Source organism: Armigeres subalbatus, chromosome 3 (assembly GCF_024139115.2).
Source record: "Armigeres subalbatus isolate Guangzhou_Male chromosome 3, GZ_Asu_2, whole genome shotgun sequence".
Lineage (NCBI taxonomy): Eukaryota > Metazoa > Arthropoda > Insecta > Diptera > Culicidae > Armigeres > Armigeres subalbatus.
The window spans coordinates 307,057,323-307,080,175 of NC_085141.1; the positions used below are offsets into that span (position 1 = coordinate 307,057,323).

Here is a 22,853-nt window from a genome sequence, read left to right on the forward strand (position 1 = left end):
ACATAAGATGGTAAAGTGAAGGCGATATAGATACTTCCCCATACAACAAGTACGTGTTTCGGTTCCACTTCATCATCTTTTGTTGCATCATATACAATTTAGTGTTCACTGGGATGTATAATAAAAGCACTATTTGCTTTGGAGGTTCTTTCACTGGAGAATGTCTAAAGATTGTGGTGAGCCAGACTAGGGCTGAAAGCCTTTTAAATAAAAATACAAAAAAATGCCTAAAGACGATGTCAACACTTTGAGCACACGATCAGAACTTTAAACCTCTTTAGACCTGATCGGTCAGTTTATTGATTTTAAATTAGGGGAAAATACCTATTGTTTGCAGTCCAAGACATTCGTCAAATTGGTACACAGGTACAGCTCAATTGGTATACATTTGTAAGCTCTTCCTTTTATGATTGGTGCTCACTAAAAAACAGCTATTAACACTGTAACAAGTACGTTTTCTTATTTAATTTAATCCCATGGAAAATCGATAATAGAATTTCATAAGTTAGAAACTATTGCATGAATGTTCGTTTTGCTTAATAAGATCCCTAAAGTTAGTCTCCACACAATCGCACACCTCACGCCTTCGAAATGGTTGCATCTGGCATACAAGCTAATCAAGTGAGTTCCCATTACCAGTTACACACGCTAAACATGAGACCCAAGCCAACCGCGCGTCATTTCGCTATGCAAATTAGCTTGAATAGAGGGACAACGACCCGCAAATGCGCCATTCAAAATACATTGACCTTCCTTATTCGACTTTGGACTCTACTTCCAAGATCGGAGAGAATTTGACTGGATGTTTGAAAGCCGTCAGAAAGAGATGTCGCGATGCCCGCTAAATCTTTTATGTCCAATTGCGAGAATTAGCGTTCGTGATATTATCTTCGGGTAATATCACGGCAACCGGGGATTATTTTACAGATTCGCAGTTAATCTGAGGCAATTTCCAACTCTAATCGATCACTTCGATTCGATCAGTGGAAGAGGCAAAAGTGGTCCGTATTTGTTTCGCGTCGTGGTGTAATTTAAAATGTTAGTTTGTGACATGGTAGCTTTTTGTATGATGTGTTAACTTTTCCCCTTTGTTCCCCTAGTTGATCGTCAATCAGTAATTTGTTCGATCTAAGTTGCGGCAGTGCGTGTTACTAGTTTAGAAAAGGTAAAAGTGCGATATAATTGCAACCTAGTTAGGTCCCCAACCAAAAGTGCGTGTGCGTTTCTTTTAATTAGGTGCGAGGCAGCGAAGCCATTTGCCGTTACACCACCATCCCATTAGAGACCGCTTTTGACCCCACTCGTCGGCGTCGAGGTAATCCCGGGGCACACGTGGCCGGAAGAGGCCACGTTCCTTTTACGCGCCCTAGACAGGCAGGCTCATCCAACCCATCAGCGTCCAACCGACAGCAGCGAGAACTATTGTTCGACGAACGGACGCATGTGCCGCGTTCAAGCGTAAGACCACGCGCCAGGTGAGAGAGTCATCAACGATCGACACGTAAAGCCGTCGACATCGGGCCGGAGTAGTGCGTAAGCAGCTCTGTGTGCTCAGCCGCCGACTCATCACCATCCAACCATCCACGTAAACCCTAGGTAGTGAGTATTTGCATGCATTTTGTACTGTGAACGTCCATGCGCATGAGGCAATAAATTTCAAGTACTTAATTGCCTCCGTTAAATGATTGGTACATGATCAGCGAGTGAATGAACGGGTAACGCACAAACAACACGCACGATACACTGTAGGTTGATGGGGATTAGATAGTATGCGATAGTGTAGCAATATGTTAAAAAGGGGAAGAAGGAAGGCCTAGGCAAAGGAATAAACGAGATATAATAAAGCTCTTTGTTTGACTGTATTAAAGCATCGTTTGTTATACTTGATGTGTGTGAATGTAGAAATTATAGCGTACAGCATACTGCTATTCGTCTCGAACTTGATGAAGTAGATTCCCGTAAATGTAGACAAACAGTTAGTCATCTGAGAGGAATTCTCATGTCTTTTCGCGGACGAATTATCAATTTCCATTTGTAGTCGTGATAACTTTCATTCTAAAGCGTGATTTATTCGTTTGATTGTGGAGAGCTGGGCCAGTGATGAAAACTTATTGTGAACGGTTAATTGTCTTTGGAGCGGTTCTGGTAGTTGCACGTACGTGATTTAGAGTCTTGCGGCGTCGATACGCTCACGCTAAGTACGACGGTTTTGACACAACCAGTCACTTCCCTCCCCGATTTCGGGAAACATTGACCCTATCCTCTGGATAGTCTCAGGCCGGGCAAACCTTAACCTGGTGGGTGGTCTCCTTCACGGAGTGGCGCTTAAGCCATCCATTTAACCGGGGAACGTGACGGGTTGGCGGGTTATAACACAAACTCAGTAATGTATAGGTATACCCAGCTATGGGAAAACTCACTCACTCACACGAACCACGCAGATTTAAAATCCCTATCCATCACCGAACACACGATTGCAAAATGAATGCTACTCAACCCAACAGCTAACCAACAAACGATTCATAGCTACTGAGTGCCTCCCCAGCAGGAATAAGTGAAACCAAAGATAGTGCGAAAAGAAATCGAGAGATGAGGATAAACCGATGTGTAGTGAGTGCAGCAGAAAATGCTGAGTTGGACTCAGAAGATTGATTCAATTTAGACTCAATGATTCGTTTTGCGGGCTGAATCTTTCTGCCGAATCCTCACTCACCACTCAATTGCGATTTAATTCGTTTACGAACCGAATGTAAACAAATACTCGGCTATGCATCATTTGCTATCTGTGGGAAAGATTCGGTGGTGAATTTTGTCTGTTTGTTTTTGGCACGATTCGTTACTAACTGCAGCCAAACGGTAGACAATCGAAATCGAAAATATTGGAAGGGCTCCTGTACGTTTGTTTAATTTGCGATTGTGTGTAGAGGTGAGTGAAAGATTAACGCTAAATGAACCGATTTTTCCCATACCTGGGTATACCTCGATTATATGGACTTTTTCGATGCAAAAAAGTCCATATAATCGAATTTTCCATATAATCGAAGCAAATTTTTTTTTCTCGAAATTTGTGTTACACGATGAAATAAGTCTTAAAAGTTGAAAGAAAATATCCATATATTGCCTTACAGTCTAATCCGCATGTTTGGGCTCATTTTATGATAACTCAGTAGATTATGATTTTCTATAAGAACGTAACCTTTTTTCCAGCCGCTTGTTTCTAAGATTACATTAGTAATGAAGACTTCGCCCAGCTCAATGTGAGCACACTAATATACTTATTCACGAATTCTAACTACAGTGCCTTCCTGTTTCAGCAACAAAGCAAACACTGAGTGGTCGAGAAAGGTATATGTTAGATTCAAAAACTGGCTTTATATAGAAGGACTGACACTTGTCCTCTTTTGATTTGATCGCAGCAAATTGAAACCGATGTATAGGCTAGATGTACCAGTTGTGGCTATAGCACCAGTTGTCGCACTAGTGCTTTATATGCCAAATGGCCAATCAAATTACCGCAAACCAAGTTCATATCGATAAAGCATATTCATACGACACGATAACACGTTTGATTTCCTCCAAAACAAGCAAAGCATAATTGTAAAAATTGATTTCGCTTAATTTTTTACATCCTTTGCACCAGTTGTCGCACTAGTGGCCCCAATTTGGCCAGTCCCATAAGAAAACAATGGGATTTGCCAAATAAGGAACCAAAATGAAGAATAGTGCCACAACTGGTGCATGGGTTCCTATTATGGATTAATCAATGTTGAGGATAATAACAAATTTTATTGTGGTTTTTACATCTGTTCTAGGGAGCATGAAGAAAACCTTTCGCTTGATATATAAAGTCCACCCACATGCCTTTTACTTATTTTTAAAAAAATAGTTGTTCTTATGAATGGCGACAATTGGTACACCCACCCTAGTTTTGTCCTATTGTCTCCTTATGAAAATTGGCCGGATTGGACTATGGGCCCAGAAGATATGGCCAAAATGCATTTGTTTATGCAAAAATCGCGTAGAAACAGTCTCACTTTTCTGACACTTATCTTTAAAAGATCTCCTTGCAACAAGTTGCGTTTGATTGATATTCTTAAAAAGAATTTAAATCAATGTAAATAAGGGGCTTCATCCACGTATCAGTGTCATTTTTACAAGAATCAATTGACATTTCCCGCCAAAAAATGTATCTCGTTTTATTGTCTCAGTCAATTCTTTGACTTATTTAAGTTCAACTTTTTCATATTTTAGAACAAAAAAAATCGGAAAAGTGCCGCACGTTTGAAGAATTGGAATTGGCCTTATTTTAATTCAAAATCGGGCGAATGTTAGGTCAAGCTTGAAAACCAGCACTATTCATCAAAAAGTATGGCGTCAAAAAGTATGGGTTCTTTGGGAAAGTTGTCCTCAAAAAATTGAAGAATCGATTGAGCGGATAAAAATTGTTGACGGAAATGTCAAATGCTCAGTGCACCTACACCTGCTAAGTGGAATATTGCTTTTTGCATTGAAACTTTTCGTTTCGTCACTAAAATCTCGCTTAACTTTTCAAAAGGACCTAAGTAACACTTTTTTCATGAATTAATTTGAATAGCGCAATCAACAGAACAAAATGAAAGCTTTTGATTGCAGTACTAAAATTAATTCATTAAAAAAATGTTACTTAGGACCTTTTGAAAAGTTAAGCGAGAAATCATTGACACTTTGTCTTCAGCGACTGCTTCCGCGATAGATTCTTTACACATTTTATGCACTCAAACATCTATATTACTGTCAAAATGTGCATTTGACAATTAAATTTTCAGCTAAAAGCTCTATTTTTGACACTGGTGCACTCACACAACCAATCGACATCAGTTGTCAAAAAATCAGGAGTACCAACTTGACGAATATCTCCTTGTCGCCGAGTCTGGCGCTGAGTGCTCGGCGCGGAAACCCAAAGGTGGGAATAAAATGTTGGGGCTTATGCGCAATATTAAAGGATAAATTGTTATGGCTATTTTGGACTATGTTCGTATATTAAAGCAGGGCTGTATTTTGCAACGAGTTTTAAAATTCAAAATGACGCACAGCGGCGGGCCCTCATAAAAATCCCGGACAAAACTTGAGATTGCATTCAAAATTTCACCACCGCGCGCTGTTGTATTTTGTACAACACTAACGAAAAACACATCGCTCACATTATACAGCAATAACGAGTTTGCATGACCGTTTCAGGATCACGCTTTGCTGAACGGTTTAGCAGCAATTGATTTAAGAACTGCTAACAAGAACATTCTAAAGATATTCAATTTCTTTTTCTACCGTTGAGCGTCAGTATAATCCTTAAGCCTTGTGCTGAACAAATGTGAATACCAGGATATTCGACAACATTTATTTAAACATAAAGACTGCTCGAAGAGTTTTCAGTTTTTTACATTCAAATAATTATCAAGTTCGTCCAGAGCGGGCTTGGTAGTCATATGGCTACTGCTTCTGCCTCATACGCAGGAGGTCGTGGGTTCAATCCCAGGTCCGTTCCATTCTCCTACTTTGTATCTTTCTCTATATTTCTCATGTTCTAGCAATTGCTAGAACTGGAAATGGATTCCATACCGTTTCCATTACTATACCTATACTTTCAACTTGAGTATTCTAACAGTAATCTGCTAGAATTCGAAATGAACTATAGAGCTCGTTTCCTACATCCAATTAGAAATTCCAACAGTTACTTTCTCCTATCTATCACATTGGCAGCTCGTTAACCAAGACGGACCTCTGCCTCTCGAACCTAACCCAAAAATTCCAACAAATTCCGCATGAACTCGTGGCAAGTGCAGAGGTATATTCGGCTTGCAGTGGGCGAGTGATTGCATCATCATTTCCTTTCCCTTCCCTACATTGACTTGCATTCTGACGTGGCAGGCGCCAGTATGACCTAACCAATGAGATCACCAGTACTTGTACATTGAAGATGTGTGCTAGTCCCAAGCAAACATCTGTTGGTTCCCTGTGCAAGAACAGCTGCTCTGGTCATAATGGAGTAGCAACTACGAGCAGTCAATCAAGCTCAAGCTCAAGCTCAAGCTCAAGCTCAAGCTCAAGCAATAATTATCAAGTTCGTCCAGAAGAAATAATGTCAGGTTTGAAAACCATTTGGAACTTTATGTATCACATATTGAAATAAACTTTTTCAGTTTCGTGGATATACCTAAAAAATCAGTCTTGGTGGATCCGATTTGCTGGATGTTAATGCATCATCCGTCCTTAATTCCTATACTTAATTAACATCCTATAAGGTTAAAAGACTATTATTCTTCCATTTACTTCCAGTGGAAGTAAATGGAAGAATAATAGTCTTTTCCCCTAAGACGCTCTAAAATAATAACATCCTATACTTAATTCCATGCACCAAAAGCAGAAAAAGGTTGGAAGCAAAGATCTAACAGCTAAATATGACAATCTCATCTTATCACTTGCTCCGCATACTGTCAGTCTGACAATTCACTTCACGTTTTCGTATGGCAGAGATCACCAAAAATACGCATTATTTTTCACCACCCATTTGTAAGGACGTGGCCGTGGCTGTTGCAGATTAAAGAATTGTATATTTATCATTACATACAATGAAATTTTCCAACGCGAAAATGGTAAATCAATCAAGTCAATCGAACATATGACTCAGAGTGCATCTCTATATATAACATCACAACATGCCTTACGGGCCTTTATTTGCCCCAATGTACCATAATAAATATAGAATCAATGTAAAATATGACTTACAATATTCAACATCTTTTTAAAACCCCAAAACACAAAAAAAAATGAGCGAAAAAAACGTCCATATAATCGAAGTCCATATAATCGAGGTAAACCTGTAATACTGGAACAGTTCCACCTTTCTATTATCGGCATATATGCTATAGCAATTTCTATCATTCCTCATGAATTTGGCAACCAGACTTAGAAGTAGAAAACTGTTAATGTATTGATGCTAAATTCTGTTTGTTCATATCTTTCAGTCAAAAAGTTCACTCTTATTGAAGCTAATTTCACTCAAATTTAGATCATTTTTTTTAATAAATAGGCGATCTCGCTCGGGTCGCACTTTTAGATCGATTTAAGTTCTAGCTTGATGGCTTTCTTCAGAACTCATGAAAACGTTGCATGTGGACAATTTTTCATCTTTCCCCGTCAAATTGATTACCTCTTAGTATGTACGAACACGTAACACTGAATCAACAATTTGACGCCACATGACGGTTCGAGGCCGCATCTCTCCATCCTCGAATGCGCCCCACGCTCGCTAAGTCGTTTTGCACCTGGTCTTCCCACCTCGCTCGCTGCGCTCCACGCCGTCTCGTACCTGCCGGATCTGAAGCGAACACCATCTTTGCAGGGTTGTTGTCCGGCATTCTTGCAACATGCCCTGCCCTACGTACCCTTCCGGCTTTAGCTACCTTCTGGATGCTGGGTTCGCCATAGAGCTCAGCTAGCTCGTGGTTCATTTTTCGGCGCCACACACCGTTTTCTTGCACACCGCCAAAGATGATCCTAAGCACCCATCTCTCGAATACTCCGAGTGCTTGGAAGTCCTTCTCGAGCATTGTCCATGTTTCATGTATGTAGAGGACTACCGGCCTAATCAGCGTGAACTTGATGAAATTTGGCCACAAAATTCTTTGATATGCAAAGAATGTTTAGGCCAAATTTGAGCATAATCAGTCGAAAAAACCCCCCTGTGCTTGTGCTGCACATAAAAGACTTCTACATTCAGCTCGGTCCATGGCTGCACTTCGCCAACCACGGAGTCTGCGGAGGGTCCGCAAATCGTCCTCCACCTGATCGATCCACCTTGCCCGCTGTGCACCTCGCCTTCTTGTTCCCGTCGGATCGTTGTCGAGAACCATTTTCACCGGATTACTGTCCTACATTCTGGCTACGTGCCCGGCCCACCGCAGTCTTCCGATTTTCGCGGTGTGAACGATGGATGGTTCTCCCAACAGCTGATGCAACTCGTGGTTCATTCGGCTCCCCCACGTACCGTCCGCCATCTGCACCCCACCATAGATGGTATGCAACACTTTCCTTTCAAAAACTCCCAGTGCGCGTTGGTCCTCCACGAGCATCGTCCAGGTCTCGTGTCCGTAGAGAACTACCGGTCTTATAAGCGTTTTGTAGATAGTCAGTTTGGTACGGCGGCGAACTCTATTCGATCGGAGCGTCTTGCGGAGTCCAAAGTACGTACGATATCCAAGCAACTATGCGCCTCCGAATTTCTCTGCTGGTATCGTTATCGGCGGTCACCAGTGAGCCCAAGCAAAAAAGTATTAGAAATCTTAATAATATATAACATTAATTTTTTTTACGTGTTGGCAATCCTACGCCTTTGCTCTCAAGGCTACTGGAGACCCCAATAGGTGTGTAAATTCAATAATCTCCTCGTATTACTGATGTTGAATAAATGTTTTTTTTTAAACATTCACGTGGGACTCTACCACACTGTTGAAAAACATCCAGAGAACTTTCTAAAGGAACGTCCGGATAATTTCCCGATGGAGCTTCTTATTATTTCTGAAAGTCTCCTAAAAAAAAACCTGAGGAATTCCTGTTGGAACATCCAAAGGATTTACTGAAGGAACATCTCGAGAAAGTTCTGAAGGAACTTCCGGAGGAATACTTGGAAGAACTTAAGAAGGAATTCCTGTAGAATCTTTAGGATGAATTCTGGAGGGATTTTCTGGAAGAAAATTTTGGAGGATTCCCTTTATATCTTTTTACGGAAATTATTAGATATAAATTTTGAACTGAATTCCTAATTTCAATTCTCTTGATTCTTTGATTTTTTTTACAGTAAATTCTTTTAAAAATTCACGGAAAATTAAAAGCGTTTCCCCATGGATATTTAGAGGAAAGTCACATGGAAATGCCGAAAAGATCAAATGAATTCAAAAGGAATTAAGATAAAATTCAGGTTCTAGCTCAACGGTTGAAAGGATTAAATCAAGTCATAGAAGAATTCAATCAACTTTCGCGTTCCGGTGTAATAATCGAAATACCTTTTTACATACACGTCAAAAACGCCGCCGCCGCCTAGGAATATTCAAACAAATTCTGCCATCGGGAATTTTTCAACCAGTTAAGCACGTATGAGGTCTGAAATGCGTTGCAGTTATACTAGCGGGGTGTAGTATGAAGGTATTTTTATTGTTGAGATGAAGGGTTGGAGGGTCACTTCCGCCCCCAACGACGTCACCTCGGCGTCGTCACCCAAGACCTCTTGGGCCAGCATCCTGTAGTCAGTCCCACTAGTCTGCGCTCCGTATTTCAGAACCAAGGTCATTTCACCGGTCTTGGTGCGTCTGACGCTTCGCACGTCCTGACCCAGCGCCGAAAAATTGTCGGCCGCCCGCATCGATTTAAGGACTTTAGCGTACTTTGTCTTATCAGTTTTCACCAAGAAGGCCTCGCCTCTGTCCTTAGATTTCTTTGCGGGTCGAGATGCGTTCGACTTCCGCTTTGCCCTACTGACCAGCTACCAGGAATTTTCGGTCGCTTGTGCCGATGGCACAGGCCGCCTGGTACCCTCTTGAGCATTTAATGAGTGTGACTGTACGCATGCGGTCGCGTGTGCTAACACGACTTATGGCGGTGGAACACCGACACTTAGGCTCTGTCTCATATGGAGAATAAAACTTAAATGTGACAGCTCAATACATATCGAATAACCCAGCTCGCAGAGCAGCTCTATTGTTCTATAGGCAGATATCGAATCATTTTTCATCGATGTCCTATTGGAATTGCTGGGTAGCACCAGCCATTCGCGCCATGTTTCACGCACAGTCTGACAGATAGCATTGAGTTTTTGCCACAAGAGTGAGTAGAGGCATTACCTTCGTATTCGCGAATTCTTATGACCGGGTGATTTTTTAATTTTCGAACTGTCACTTTCACAATTAATTGCAACTCGGCCGCACGAAAATCATTTTTTTTGTTAAATATCTTGGCTGTGCATATGCACAGCATATGTTTCGAAATGGACAAATTGATATGAAATTTGCGAATTTGAGCACACGCGACCGCATGCGTAGAACAGTCACACTCATAAAACCAAACTTTTGGCCAGGAATGTATCTGTAAAATTTGATACATTAAGCAAACTTCTGAACCTTTAGAGTATACCAGCAAGTAGTCCCGAAGGCTATTGCGCTTCGGTGCACCCGTCTGAAGACGCAGTTGCATCTTCAAGTTCAATTTCAATTAGCTTCATCGTTGAGTAAGTAAGTATGATTATGGAGAAATATTGGCAAAATAATGTTTCCATATTTGGTTTTTGAGCCTGTTTCAAGAATGGATCCCTGTCGAGAATACCATCTGTAGGTAACTTCACTGAATTTCTTTCAATTCCATCCTAACAATAAATATTGCTGCATATTACTTTCAACCGGTTTATTTCGGTCTTTCCTTTCCACTTGTTTTTATCTACTGCCCTACTTTTACTGAACGTCTTCTCTGAGTACGGCTGTGCTTGCGAAACCAAAAACAGTTTACTGCATTCTAAGACATTTTCTTCGTCGAAATCGGATGATAAATTAGTACTTTGAGCTCGATCCAAAGTCTAGGAGGAAAAATATTAATTATTGTTCTCATTGTACAAACTAGAGGCTCAGTAGACGGATCGAGTTTGTGACCTTACAATGCTCACACCTGGGGGAATTGTTTCTCATCACTCTATGAAGAAGTTCAAATTATATGCAAGTTATGAGCATATTCAAAGCAGAATCAAAAACCGAAAGGAACAAAGGCAACATCTGGACTAATTTACTCGATCATTTTAAGGCACTATAATTATTTCCAGGTTTGAAAAAAAAATCCGAAAATTTTAAAAAACACTGTTAGAAATGTAGTCATATTTTACATAATTGTAAGAAATCGAGTAAAAATTGATTGAATAGTGCAACATTCTTTATATGAACCGTCATAACAACTCTATCATTTCAACCCGAAGATCATGGGGACGGTCGCGTTTCATGATATAACTTTTAATATTTCTGATTTGTATTACGATTTAGAGTATTTCCCAGTAAACTGTGATTTAAAACAAAAACAGTAGAAAGCTCCACTATGATTTGCTCAAAGTGACCCCAAGCTGTTTGATTGCAAACACTCTCGAATTTAGAAGGCCCTAAAGGTCACTTTTTGATGCCGGCGTTGGATAGAAGCGTCGCAATCCGTGTAAGTTAGCAATTGCGCAGTTGTGTTTTAGTTACATAGCAGTTTTCGTTTTATCTTTATTTCTAAATACAATTAAGTGCGTGCCATCTGCTTTTCAGTTTGTGTTACCTAAAGCTAAGCGATTAAAATTGCAGTTTTACTTTTCCAAGTGTTTTCTAAAAGTGTCTGTGTCTACTTTTCCTTAACAGTATAACTAATATTGTTACTAGTAAGTTTATCTTCATTCTACACATGTAGTATAGGCTTTTTCAAGTTCTCTCTCTGTTTCTTCGAAATATAGTTGATTATGCTTTTCAGGTGATGTGTTATGTGAGATGTTTAAAATAGTGGAAACCGCTTACAAAATATGAAAGCTATTTGTTTCAAAAAACATTTTCCACTGTCTAATTTAATTTGTGGATTCTTAAAGAGAGATCCGATTCGAGTGCCAAATTTAGTCTGCCAAATTCGAAACTTACATGTGTAAATGTCTTTAAAAGAGAATTAATAGGTATCACAACGTATTTCAAGTTGCTCTGGTTTATGACAATATTTGTCAGTCGCAATTAGTGATACTGAATGATATTTTATTCCTGGGAAAAACAAAGGAATTTTACGAGAAAAATTGCACGAAATGGGAAGAAGGGTAAACTTATCATTTTCACAATAGGTTCTTACTTAAATTACTGGACTGAACAGATTATCTTTTTAGCTAAATTAAAGGTGTAAATATCACTACAACTGATTGAAAGATAGATTATAGAAAACAAAACACTAATATAAATTTTGTTTTTGATTTAGGAATATAAGGCGGGATCCACACCCCTGGACTTGCTCCTATCATCTTCGGGAAAAGGGTTAAGTATTTTTTTCAGCGTCGGTTTTCATAAAATAGAAACATAACAAAGGAGTTGTCTCACCCATTCTCACATGCACGCACTCTTTTTTTTTTCAACCTTCCCACACTTTTGTAGGCACATCCCCTCATACACACGCCAATTCAGTCGCCTAGGTCCGTCGTGAAAGTGTAATCGGCAACCTCCAGCCCGGCATCCCCCGGCTCGTCCAGTTGGTACAGATAGCTGAGAAGGCGTTCCTCCTCGTTGCCGACCATGTTCAGCATGCCCAACGGTCGATGGTACTCGGGATGCTGCGGGTGGTACAGCGGTTGCTGATGGTGCAGTTGATGGTGATGGTGCTGGTGGCGGCGGTCATGATCGTGATGCCGTTCTCACATGTGGATCGTGGCGGCCGTATAGCGGGCCTCTCCTCGTCGCCAGGACCATTTGTTCGGGCGGTACTGTGGATGGGAGGTAAGAGGAAGTGAAGAAGTGTTTAGTCCGTGGATTTGTCGTGGTCCTAGATAAACCTTTCTTAGATGAACGATAAATCATGACAGTTTTTGATGAGTTGATGTATGAAAATGAGATATTTCGACTTATTAAATGAATCCTTGGTAATTAGAACAGCAGAAAGTATCTAGTTCGTGTAAATCGTACAAGTGGCGAACATTGTCATTATATGTTTTCTAATATTTTCCAGCACGTTAAGGGACCACAATCACCATATTGTTTCCTTTAACTTTCTCCAGCGATCATCTATTAGTATAACTCTCGATTTGAACCATTTTTAGTAGAAAACAATTGACTACAATTAAAATATGACATATGTGAGGTGTACTCTTCATTTTCGGTTATTTCTCTGGAATGGAATCTCCGAACCAGAAAAATTCCCCTTTGTAAACTATTTTAATTTCGAAAATCGGCCCACGGTGTCGACAGTTATGACCAAAAGTATAATCAAAGTGTCGTCCTAGTCTTTTAAGGGTAGGGAAACTATCAAAAGTTTATTCCACTCGTACTATGTCTATGGGATATTGTCTATTGTCCATGGACTCAAAGGCTGATTTCAAATGTGTCCAGTTCTACTTGTATGCTCGAAATCTGATTGAGGATTTTTATTCAGCTTTATAGCTGCTTAAGACTACATTTGGAACTTGTTTCGAGCTTGAAGTTGCTTTTAGTTCGCATTGGAACTGTTGGGAGCCAGAAGTAGCTTTATGACTTATTTAGCCAATGTACGAATAAAAACGATATCGTTAACACGTCGCGTTTTTTCGCTATGATTTCTTTTCAATTAGCTGTGTCTGTATGTGCCAGTCGTGTATAAAACCACCACATAATTGAGACCAAACGCCTTAACAAATCGTGCGAAGTCAGTAGTTTGTGTGTGGTCAACCTAGCCCCCACTGGCTGGCAGTGATGTTATGGAAGAAAGCTGTCTGTACACTGAAATTTGAAACGATCTAAAATCAAGTGTAATCTGAGTAATCTGATTCGTGAGGCCCCAAATGGCCGGAACGAAATGCGAAGACAGCAGCTCTCCGTCGGTACGAGTGCAAGCCACGGAGATCTGACAAGAAGAGGGCGAGTCATGGCTTGCTGATCACCAATTGACACGCTGAAGTGTTGACGTATAATCACACGCTGAAAGTAACTTACTCAAACCCCACATTCCCCTTCTCCTCTCATAAAAAAAGCAAAAAAAAAATCCTCTAGGATAGGACGCGCAATGATTTTCTTCTATGTTTATATGCGCGAGACCATGTTGCATTTGAGAAACCGATTAATTCCTTTGAAAACTGAACTCCAAAATGAACTCGTCTTAACATCGTGGTTTTTAATCGCAGAACCACGATATGGAAGTAAATAGATTGTATCGTTGAAATGTTTAGTACCTAGTGTTATAATGTTGATCTCTCTAGGAACATATAGTGTTGGGAAGTCGATACAAGAAAATGCAAAAACGAACAGTGGGTAATGTCTGTGACATAACCGCTAAGTGGACGTAGGACTTGACTTGACCATGCCTTTAAGATACATAATATGTCCAAATTTCTCACATCAACTATTTTGGATAAATAATCGGCGTTGCATACCATTCCTTGGCAAAATCTTCTCATCAAACCGACACAGAAATCAAATCTACCTCGAACAAAAATCAAGGAAGTATCTGTCCGGTCACGAAATATTAGCCTCGACAGTGGCAACCTTCCCACTGAAGGACTGCCTGAAATAAACCACAAGTTGGCTCAGCAGGGGATGTAGACTGTATCTCAGCCCTTCCACTGAAGGGCCTTCTAATCCGTGCGATAGCGACTGAAGGAGAACATTATTTTTAATTCTTAGAGCCTTGAAAAAGGCTGTTTGCTTCGGCTAAGTGCAAAAAGTAAGAAAACGATCTTTTCAAATAACCACGAATTTCTAGTGATGGTATAAAAAAGACTGAATGCTCTGCGAGCGAATGCACTTTTCTTTTATACCTTATTTTGAATCTTCTCTGCTTCCCAATTGGTGGGCCAATCAGCTAGTGTCTTGTATCCCGCTTCTTTGTCAGCCAAAGCGTCATCATCATCAACGCGTTCGAGAAGGGCTTCTTCTTTTTAACGCTTGTTGCTCGCTGCTGGCGTCTATTTCCTAACGGGACTTTTCGCTAGATACAGGCCAATAAGCCGGGCAAGCGAGCTTAGAATTGCAGTTCAGGTGGGAAGTACGTGTTCTTTTCTGAGACAACATTGTTAGTAGTATAAGGAAGGAAACACCCGGACATGGGTGATAAGATTTAGAATTCATAACGGGACGATCATTCAGTCACGTTCGCTTTGTGTGCGGTCAGTATCAAACAATGTTTTTCTACATATTTTTTTATCAATGCCAAACAATCCAACATTTGATGAAAAATCGATTGATAGTTTATTAATGTTTGAGCTGTTATCGGTGGTTTTTTATCCAAATAAGATTATGTGAAAGATTTGAACATCTTATGAATCTTTAAAGGCATGGTCAAGTGAAGTCCTTCGTCCACTTCGCGGTTAAGTCAGAAAAATTATCCACTGTTGGTTTTAACGCTATTTATGAAAATCACGCATAATATTTTATCTCTGGAATATTGGATTTGGCACCCAAGTACAATTTCAGGATTGTTTTGAAATTTTTGAAAATGAAAATGAAAAGTTTTTGCAGAGATTCCCGAGAAATTCCCGCAAGAATTCCCGTTGCGATTTCCTTCGAAGTTTATTTAGCTATGATCACAAAAATTTCTGTGAAAAATCCTGAAAATTTAACAACAGATTTTTCGGAAGTTTTTCAGCAGGAAGTCACCAACCAATTTCTGTTAGAATTTCCCAAGCGATTTCTGTTGGAATTAATTAGGGGTGTCCACATACAGTTTCCGAAAAATTCCTGCATGTTGTTTTTGAGGAATTCACAAAAATTTATGAAAAAATTAAATTCTTTCATTCGGGGAACCTTTTGCAAGAATGGAGAAATTTCCACAGATGTTCTCGGAGAAACACCCGCAGACAATTTTGGAGCGACTTCTTCAGAAATTCCAAAAAGGACCATCTAGATGAGTTGTTATATCAACTGCTTTTTCCTTAATCCTATTTTCAATTTTGTACAAACATGTGTAACGTTGAAGTTAAAACATATACTTAAAATCAGTAATATTATAAAATAGAACTCGAAAAAAGACGAGGATTTGATTTTAGTCGGCGCGGAAAATATTTCAGGATCTCCGTAACAACCCTGCAATTTCTATCCCGAAGGGAATTGAAAGCTTTGATATTGATCTCTATCATTGGCTCTCTGAAGAACCGTTTGTTTTTTGGACATACATGCTGCATCATGTGGCTTCTCTTCAGCCTGCATCGGCTCATCACCGATGCCGGCCGGTCTCGGCTCGACTCTGCAGTCTGCTGCTGCTGCCGGTATCTGCTCAGCATTGCTGTTTTGTCGGGTCTGTAGGGTGGACTGCTGCTGTACTGGCTAGGTTTCGGCTGATGATGGTGGCTTCGATGACTTCATTCCCTGCTAAAAGGTGTGAGTGCTTTTCAATCGATGATGCGGTTGCTTCTCTTGTCCCGGTCAGAATGAAAGGAAAAAATCGCGTTGCGCTATTTTATGGCTTCTCGGCAGACCCAGCGGCTGCTCATTCGCTGGTGTCTGCACCAATCAGAACGTGGTAATGAAATGATGCAAGAATTATGCGGTACCCATATTTATAGGTTCCCTTGATCTCAATGTTTTTCATTGAAAACAGTTTCATGCCTATTGAAACAAGTTTTTCGGGCCTAATCAAGCATGGACATGAAAGGCATACTTGAAATCTGTCGATTGAGGGGCTTACCGCAGAAATTCGTCTACTGAGACGAACGCTATTAACGTTTAAAATCTTTCAACACAGCGTAACGCGGTCGATTGGAATATTTTGAAATGACACCCGGTATAGTAAAGAGAGACGTAAGTCCTACGTCAACACCTTCAAAGCAGCTTAGTGTAAGCGCAGCTTTAAGCTGAAATTTAATTTCGACAAATTACTTTATCTTTCGATGGATTTTCGAGATTTTCTTATCAATAGTTTCGGAAACTTTCCTCCAATTCGCTAATTGTTTTAAAACTATTGGTTACCAACGTCAAACTAGTGAAAATTACCCAAGTAACCACCAAGCATTAATTAATGCATGTAATCAATCACAGATCAGCATATTAAATGCTAATTGCATTAGATCAGTTTTAACGATGTAAAGATGCATTTATTCATCAACTGTCAAGCAACGATACACTAGTTCAGCGTTTCGAATGCAGCGATGCATTACTTATGTTTTATTTCAACATGTCAAAGTAATGAAGCATTATTTCTGTCGTAAAAGGGCCTTTTTCCACTTTAAGTCAACTTTAATGGCTGTATTATTTGCAAGCATATATAGCTCCATGGTTACTTGGGTATAGTTTTTTCACGTCTGGTAAAAAATTTAGAACTTAACAATTCCGTTCTTGCATCCCTAACACAGACATCAGATTGCTGTAACGTACGCACCTTTTGGCTCACCGCTTCATTTTCCCTGTCCATAAAAAGAGTCATTTTCGTTTGAGATTCCACTCATAGATCGCCTCGCATTCCAGTTCGAGACAGCAGCACGTACGGACGTGTTTTTTGCTCGCACATTTTTTCCAAGTGGTTTTTCTCGTTAGTTCGATGTTCACGTTTTCGCTTCGTCGCGTTGGCGTTATTTTCTCCCGGACCCGTCATGGGAGACTCGGTGGCCAATTCGGTCACGGAAAATGTGCCTAAGCGCACTGCTCTTGGAGGCGCGGGTAACCCCTCCTAGCTGCTTTTGCAGAGCAATGTGTTCTCGCCGTTGTCGCTTGATGACGCCGGCGATCCACCGAAGAAGCGCAAGAAGCAGCAGTCGCAGCTGCCACAAACTCAACCAGTGCGGAAGGAGAAGTGCCCGCCGGTTTTCATCAGAGGCGACCCGCCGGAACTGTGACCAAAGCTCCGCCAATTGATCGCGAAAGGCCTAAACTGCACATTCCGGCTCTGCAGTTAAGGTGCCCACCAACACGGACCATTACAAGTCAGTCGTGGATTTCCTCGAGGTCCACAGATATGAGTTCTACACTCATGACCTCCCCGGTACGAAGCCGCTCAAGACTTTACTGCGAGGGCTCCATGACATGGAGGAAAATGAGCTCATCCAGGAGTTGGAAGGCAGCAAACTCAAGCCAGTCGCGGTGCACAAAATTGCTCGTCACGACAAGACGAGAAGGTATCGCGACCAGCTTTATCTGGTCCACCTGGAGCATGGCTCCACCACCTTCAAGGACCTGAAGCTGGTTGAGATAATCAACCATACCGTCGTTGACTGGGAGCGATATCGCCCAGTGCACCGCGACGTTATGCAGTGCACCAACTGCTTCAACTTTGGGCACGGAACCAGAAACTGCCGCATGAAGCCGCGCTGCAACAAGTGTGGCGAACCCCACCCAACTGACGAGTGCGACAAAATGGAGGTGGCCGATCCCAAGTGCGCCAACTGTGGCGACAAACATCGGGCCACCACCAAGGGCTGCCCAAAGCGAGCCGAGTTCCTGGAAATCCGAAAGAAGGCTTCCACCAGGAACCTTCCGAAGAAGAGCCATGTTCCTGTAGTCAACGAGGGGAACTATCCGGCCATTACGACTCCCCGTCGAGCGATTCCAATCCTCCCACCGTTGCAACCGCACAAGCGACTGGCAGCGGCAGCTGCGTAGGTTCAAGCTCCAGCACCATCAGCACCATCTACCAGCGAATGACCCCCACTCCCTCCTCCTGGGTTCCGTCGACAGCCGCAGAACGAAAACGCCCCAAGGAAGAATCTGCTCCGCTATACACGCCGGAGCAGCTGATGTTGATCTGTAACCGTTCGGTTCCAATGAACTGCTTGTTGGCTCCACTACAAGTCCCCATCTAATTCCCCTCCCTGATTACGACCCTGAAAACCGACCAAAAAAAAATAAGACATGTCCCACTCCTTGTGCATGGAAATGACAACGAGTGAGAATTCAATTTCCACATCACACCAAATTGACAGATAACAAAAAGCGAGCAGCTTGAGTTAAGGCAAAAGAGAACCCAGCTATATTGCTGTCAAACTCACTCATAAAGGGTGCGACGATACAACAGGGTGGGCATGCAAAGCATAAATTTAAATATAGGGTATGAGGGGGCAATATGGGTCGCCTAAGGCGAACCCTGAATATCTCAAAACAGAAACATTTTAATTCAACTTTTCAACATGGATCTATAAAAATAGCTCATAATCTGTAAGTCAGGGGTATAAAATAACAAAAACTCCACTTTTTATTCCATTTCGAGTCATTAAAGTAGAAGTCTATTTTTCTGTCAATCCAAAAATGGCGGGGTAAGATGGGTCAAACAACAGGGCAAGATGGATCACCTTTAAATACTGCAATAAATATTGTTTTTATTCTCAATATTGAGTTACACACAGATATATAGCTTTATTGCCAATGATTATATTGAATAAAAATTAATTTTTAAGCCTTGGATGAAGAAATGGCTCTATATTTAAAAATGTCTCCAAATTTTTATGAAAACAAGCCGACCAAGTATAGCTTTCTTAAAAACAAAACCCGACTTAATCCACCTACAGTGAACGCAACCCTTCTTACACTTTTGAATGGTTGTGTGTGCCCAGTTCATATTACAATTTCTATGCATATGACCTTCAATTGAATGTAAAATAACTGATATTATCATGCTTTTAACGATTTCAAAATAAAATAAAAAAAAGGGATACTTCTGGAAATTTAACAATTTTTAAAAAATACAAAAAGACTGCAGTTTTGATTTGCCGCCTTAAATGGCAATATTACAGCTTCTGTTTAAGCCCAAAAGAGTTCAAATCGGGTCATAGACGGCTGAGATATTGGTGTGACAATTCTTCATTAGTAGTCTGAAAATATGTCTCATATTCGTATTTCACAGATATCTCTGAAACCGAATTTCCGATTGCAGAAAAAAAATGAATGGGTTCAATGACAAAAACATAGCTTTCGTTTAAAGATAAAATCGCACAAATCGGTCCAAGGACGACTGAGATCTTGATGGGACATATTTTACCAATGTGTGAAGTTGATACGTCTAATGCTTTATGTTCGTATTTCAGAGATATCTCCGGAACCCAATGTCTAATTGCAAAAACAAAATACAATGGGTTCAATGGCAAAGTCATAGCTTTCGTTTAAAGATAAAATCATGCAAATTGGTTTACAGACGGCTGAGATGTTCATGTGACATTATTATGTTAGTTTTCTGAAAATGCACTTCATGTTCGTATTTCTCACATATCTCTGGAACCAAATGTCCGATTGCAAAAAAAATGAACTCGTACAATGACAAAGTCATAGCTTTCGTTTAGTGTTAAAATCGTGCAAATCGGTCCACGGACGGCTGAGATCTTGATGTGAGATTTTCTAACGCACACACATACGCACACACGCACACACGCACACACGCACACACACACACACATACATACATGTGCTCAGTTCGTCGAGCTGAGTTGATTGGTATATACGACTTGGGTCTCCGAGCCTCGGATAAAAGTCGGTTTTTCAAGCGATCTTTATACCCTTCTTAGGGTGTAAGAAGGGTAAAAGGGATATTTCTGGAAATTAAACAATTTTTAAAAATACAAAAGACTGCAGATTTGATTTGCCGCCTTAAATGGCAATATTACAGCTTCTGTTTAAGCCCAAAAGAGTTCAAATCGGGTCATAGACGGCTGAGATATTGGTGTGACAATTTTTCATTAGTAGTCTGAAAATATGTCTCATATTCGTATTTCACAGATATCTCTGAAACCGAATTTCCGATTGCAGAATTGGGTCCAATGACAAAAACATAGCTTTCGTTTAAAGATAAAATCGCACAAATCGGTCCAAGGACGACTGAGATCTTGATGGGACATATTTTACCAATGTGTGAAGTTGATACGTCTAATGCTTTATGTTCGTATTTCAGAGATATCTCCGGAACCCAATGTCTAATTGCAAAAACAAAATACAATGGGTTCAATGGCAAAGTCATAGCTTTAGTTTAAAGATAAAATCATGCAAATTGGTTTACAGACGGCTGAGATATTCATGTGACATTATTATGTTAGTTTTCTGAAAATGCACTTCATGTTCGTATTTCTCACATATCTCTGGAACCAAATGTCCGATTGCAAAAAAAATTGAACTTGTACAATGACAAAGTCATAGCTTTCGTTTAGTGTTAAAATCGTGCAAATCGGTCCACGGACGGCTGAGATCTTGATGTGAGATTTTTGTAACGCACACACATACGCACACACGCACACACGCACACACACACACACATACATACATGTGCTCAGTTCGTCGAGCTTAGTTGATTGGTATATACGACTTGGGTCTCCGAGTCTCGGATAAAAAGTCGGTTTTTCAAGCGATCTTTATACCCTTCTTAGGGTGTAAGAAGGGTAAAAATAGACATTTTCAATAAACAAATTAACATCATTATGTCAAAAGTAACCTAAAAATGATTAAACCAGCAATGGAAAATATGTTTTGAATACGAACTATGCTCTTCAGTATGTGCTGACCCATCTTGCCCCATTTGTAAGTTCATGTTAGAATGTCTAATTTTCGATCAAATTTATTTATTTCAACGCAGTTAGTATAACATCACCTACATTGCTTATAAAACGTTCACTATGTTAATAAAAATGTTTAAATTTTACATTGCTCGACGAGATTACACGTTTTATAGAAAGTGTGTTTCGCATAAGAAACAATGCTGAAAAATATTTTACCTTGCCATACTCTACCAAAATAAAATTTTATCATCAAATCGAGTGATAATAAAGTAGAACCAAATTATTCCTCCTTCAAAGTCATAATCTCCACATTAAAATGTACACGATGCTCAAAAACGGCCCTGACCTATCTTACCCCATGACCCATCTTGCCCCGCCTAACCCTACTATGCAACAAAAAATTATGATAATTCATTTTGTATATAAAAGAAGGAGTCCCGGCAGAATCGTTTTCTTTTCTGTGTGATCCTCGAACGAAATAGTAGTGCGCGCGTGTGTAGAGTTCATTTATTAGAGGAATCATTTCAAATCTGCTATGGAAAAGTAGTTAGTAGAATTAAGGTGGTTATACAACAAAGCCACAAATCGGCCATCTTGGAAACCACGTGCTTTTTATGGTGATTTTTCAAGAACACAAACTGGAAGAACCACAACGCCAATGGGGATGAAACATCCGTAGATCGTTTGCTCACTTATGCTTAACAATCGACTTTAATTTTAGCATTGTACGAAAATTATTATGCTAGATTTGAACTTTTGATAATAGGAGTAGAAAACCGTGTGGTGAATTTAAAATTCATTCTAGCATAATAATTTTCATACAATGCTAAAATTAAAGTCGATTGTTAAGCATAAGTGAGCAAACGATCTACGGATGTTTCATCCCCATTGGCGTTGTGGTTCTTCCAGTTTGTCTTCTTGAAAAATCACCATAAAAGCACGTGGTTTCCAAGATGGCCGATTGGTGGCTTTGTTGTATAACCACCTTAATAAGATATGTTTGTGAGTTTAAAGTGTTAATGTGTATCCTATGCTAAAATAATTACCACATAAACGAAGAGCAAAAACATCCAGAAATCTAAAGAAAAAGGCCCGAACAAAGGGCCTTTTTCTTCTTGTTTTTCTCCGAGTATTTCGCAGCACTGATGTCCGGCAAGGTCGCCGATAGACAGCCTGGAGGATTGGATACACGGGTATCGAGTGAACGAAATGACGGGCGGCCATCTTGCAAAATTGCCGATCGGAGCCGATACTCGTTCCGCCACCATCTCAACTGTAGCAGACAATTCCACGGCCGCTGGCATCCGTCTTCCGTCAAACCAACAGCATGCACGAGCAACGAATCCCAATATTCGTAGTGTCACCTACTCCGATACTCCGTTGTCTTCTCCGGTCTGCAATCCGGCAGCCAAATCCAGTCTGCCATCCGACATCCACTCGGTGCTGCAATCCAGCAGCCAATCTTCGGTTGCAATCCTGTGAGCAACGCTAGATGGTGATCCCACCGTCCACAAATCAGTACCCCAAGCCAAAAACGATTCCTGAAGCTACAACCACCAAGATCCGGATCTATCCCGTCGAACCAGCATGAGAGTATGTACCCCTGTGTGACGTCACTAATAAATAGTTAAATTGTAACAGCTTCAGGTGTAGCCTATTTTTAGAAAGACCAGCCCTGAGTCATATGGTTATT

General features: G+C 40.5%; 1 protein-coding gene and 1 long non-coding RNA gene across 4 annotated transcripts in view; one reads left to right on the plus strand and one right to left on the minus strand.

The window, feature by feature from the left end:
* Positions 1-450: 450 nt before the first annotated feature.
* Positions 451-22,798, plus strand: LOC134225163 (uncharacterized). 2 transcript variants are annotated; one of them, XR_009983183.1, is made up of 4 exons: positions 451-1,038; positions 1,101-1,165; positions 1,237-1,599; positions 22,263-22,798. It is a non-coding gene; the product is annotated as an uncharacterized LOC134225163 (long non-coding RNA). The 2 variants fall into 2 exon arrangements; XR_009983182.1 differs by having other exon boundaries at positions 1,237-1,596.
* The window catches only part of LOC134225162 (plexin domain-containing protein 2), a 115,788-nt gene continuing 103,348 nt past the window's right edge, over positions 10,414-22,853 (minus strand). For both annotated transcript variants that reach the window (XM_062705009.1, XM_062705008.1), the window contains one exon: positions 10,414-12,493. In XM_062705009.1, coding sequence (XP_062560993.1) covers positions 12,425-12,493 — 69 coding nt within the window. In that variant the 3' untranslated portion in view covers positions 10,414-12,424. The remainder of the gene's footprint in view (positions 12,494-22,853) is intronic.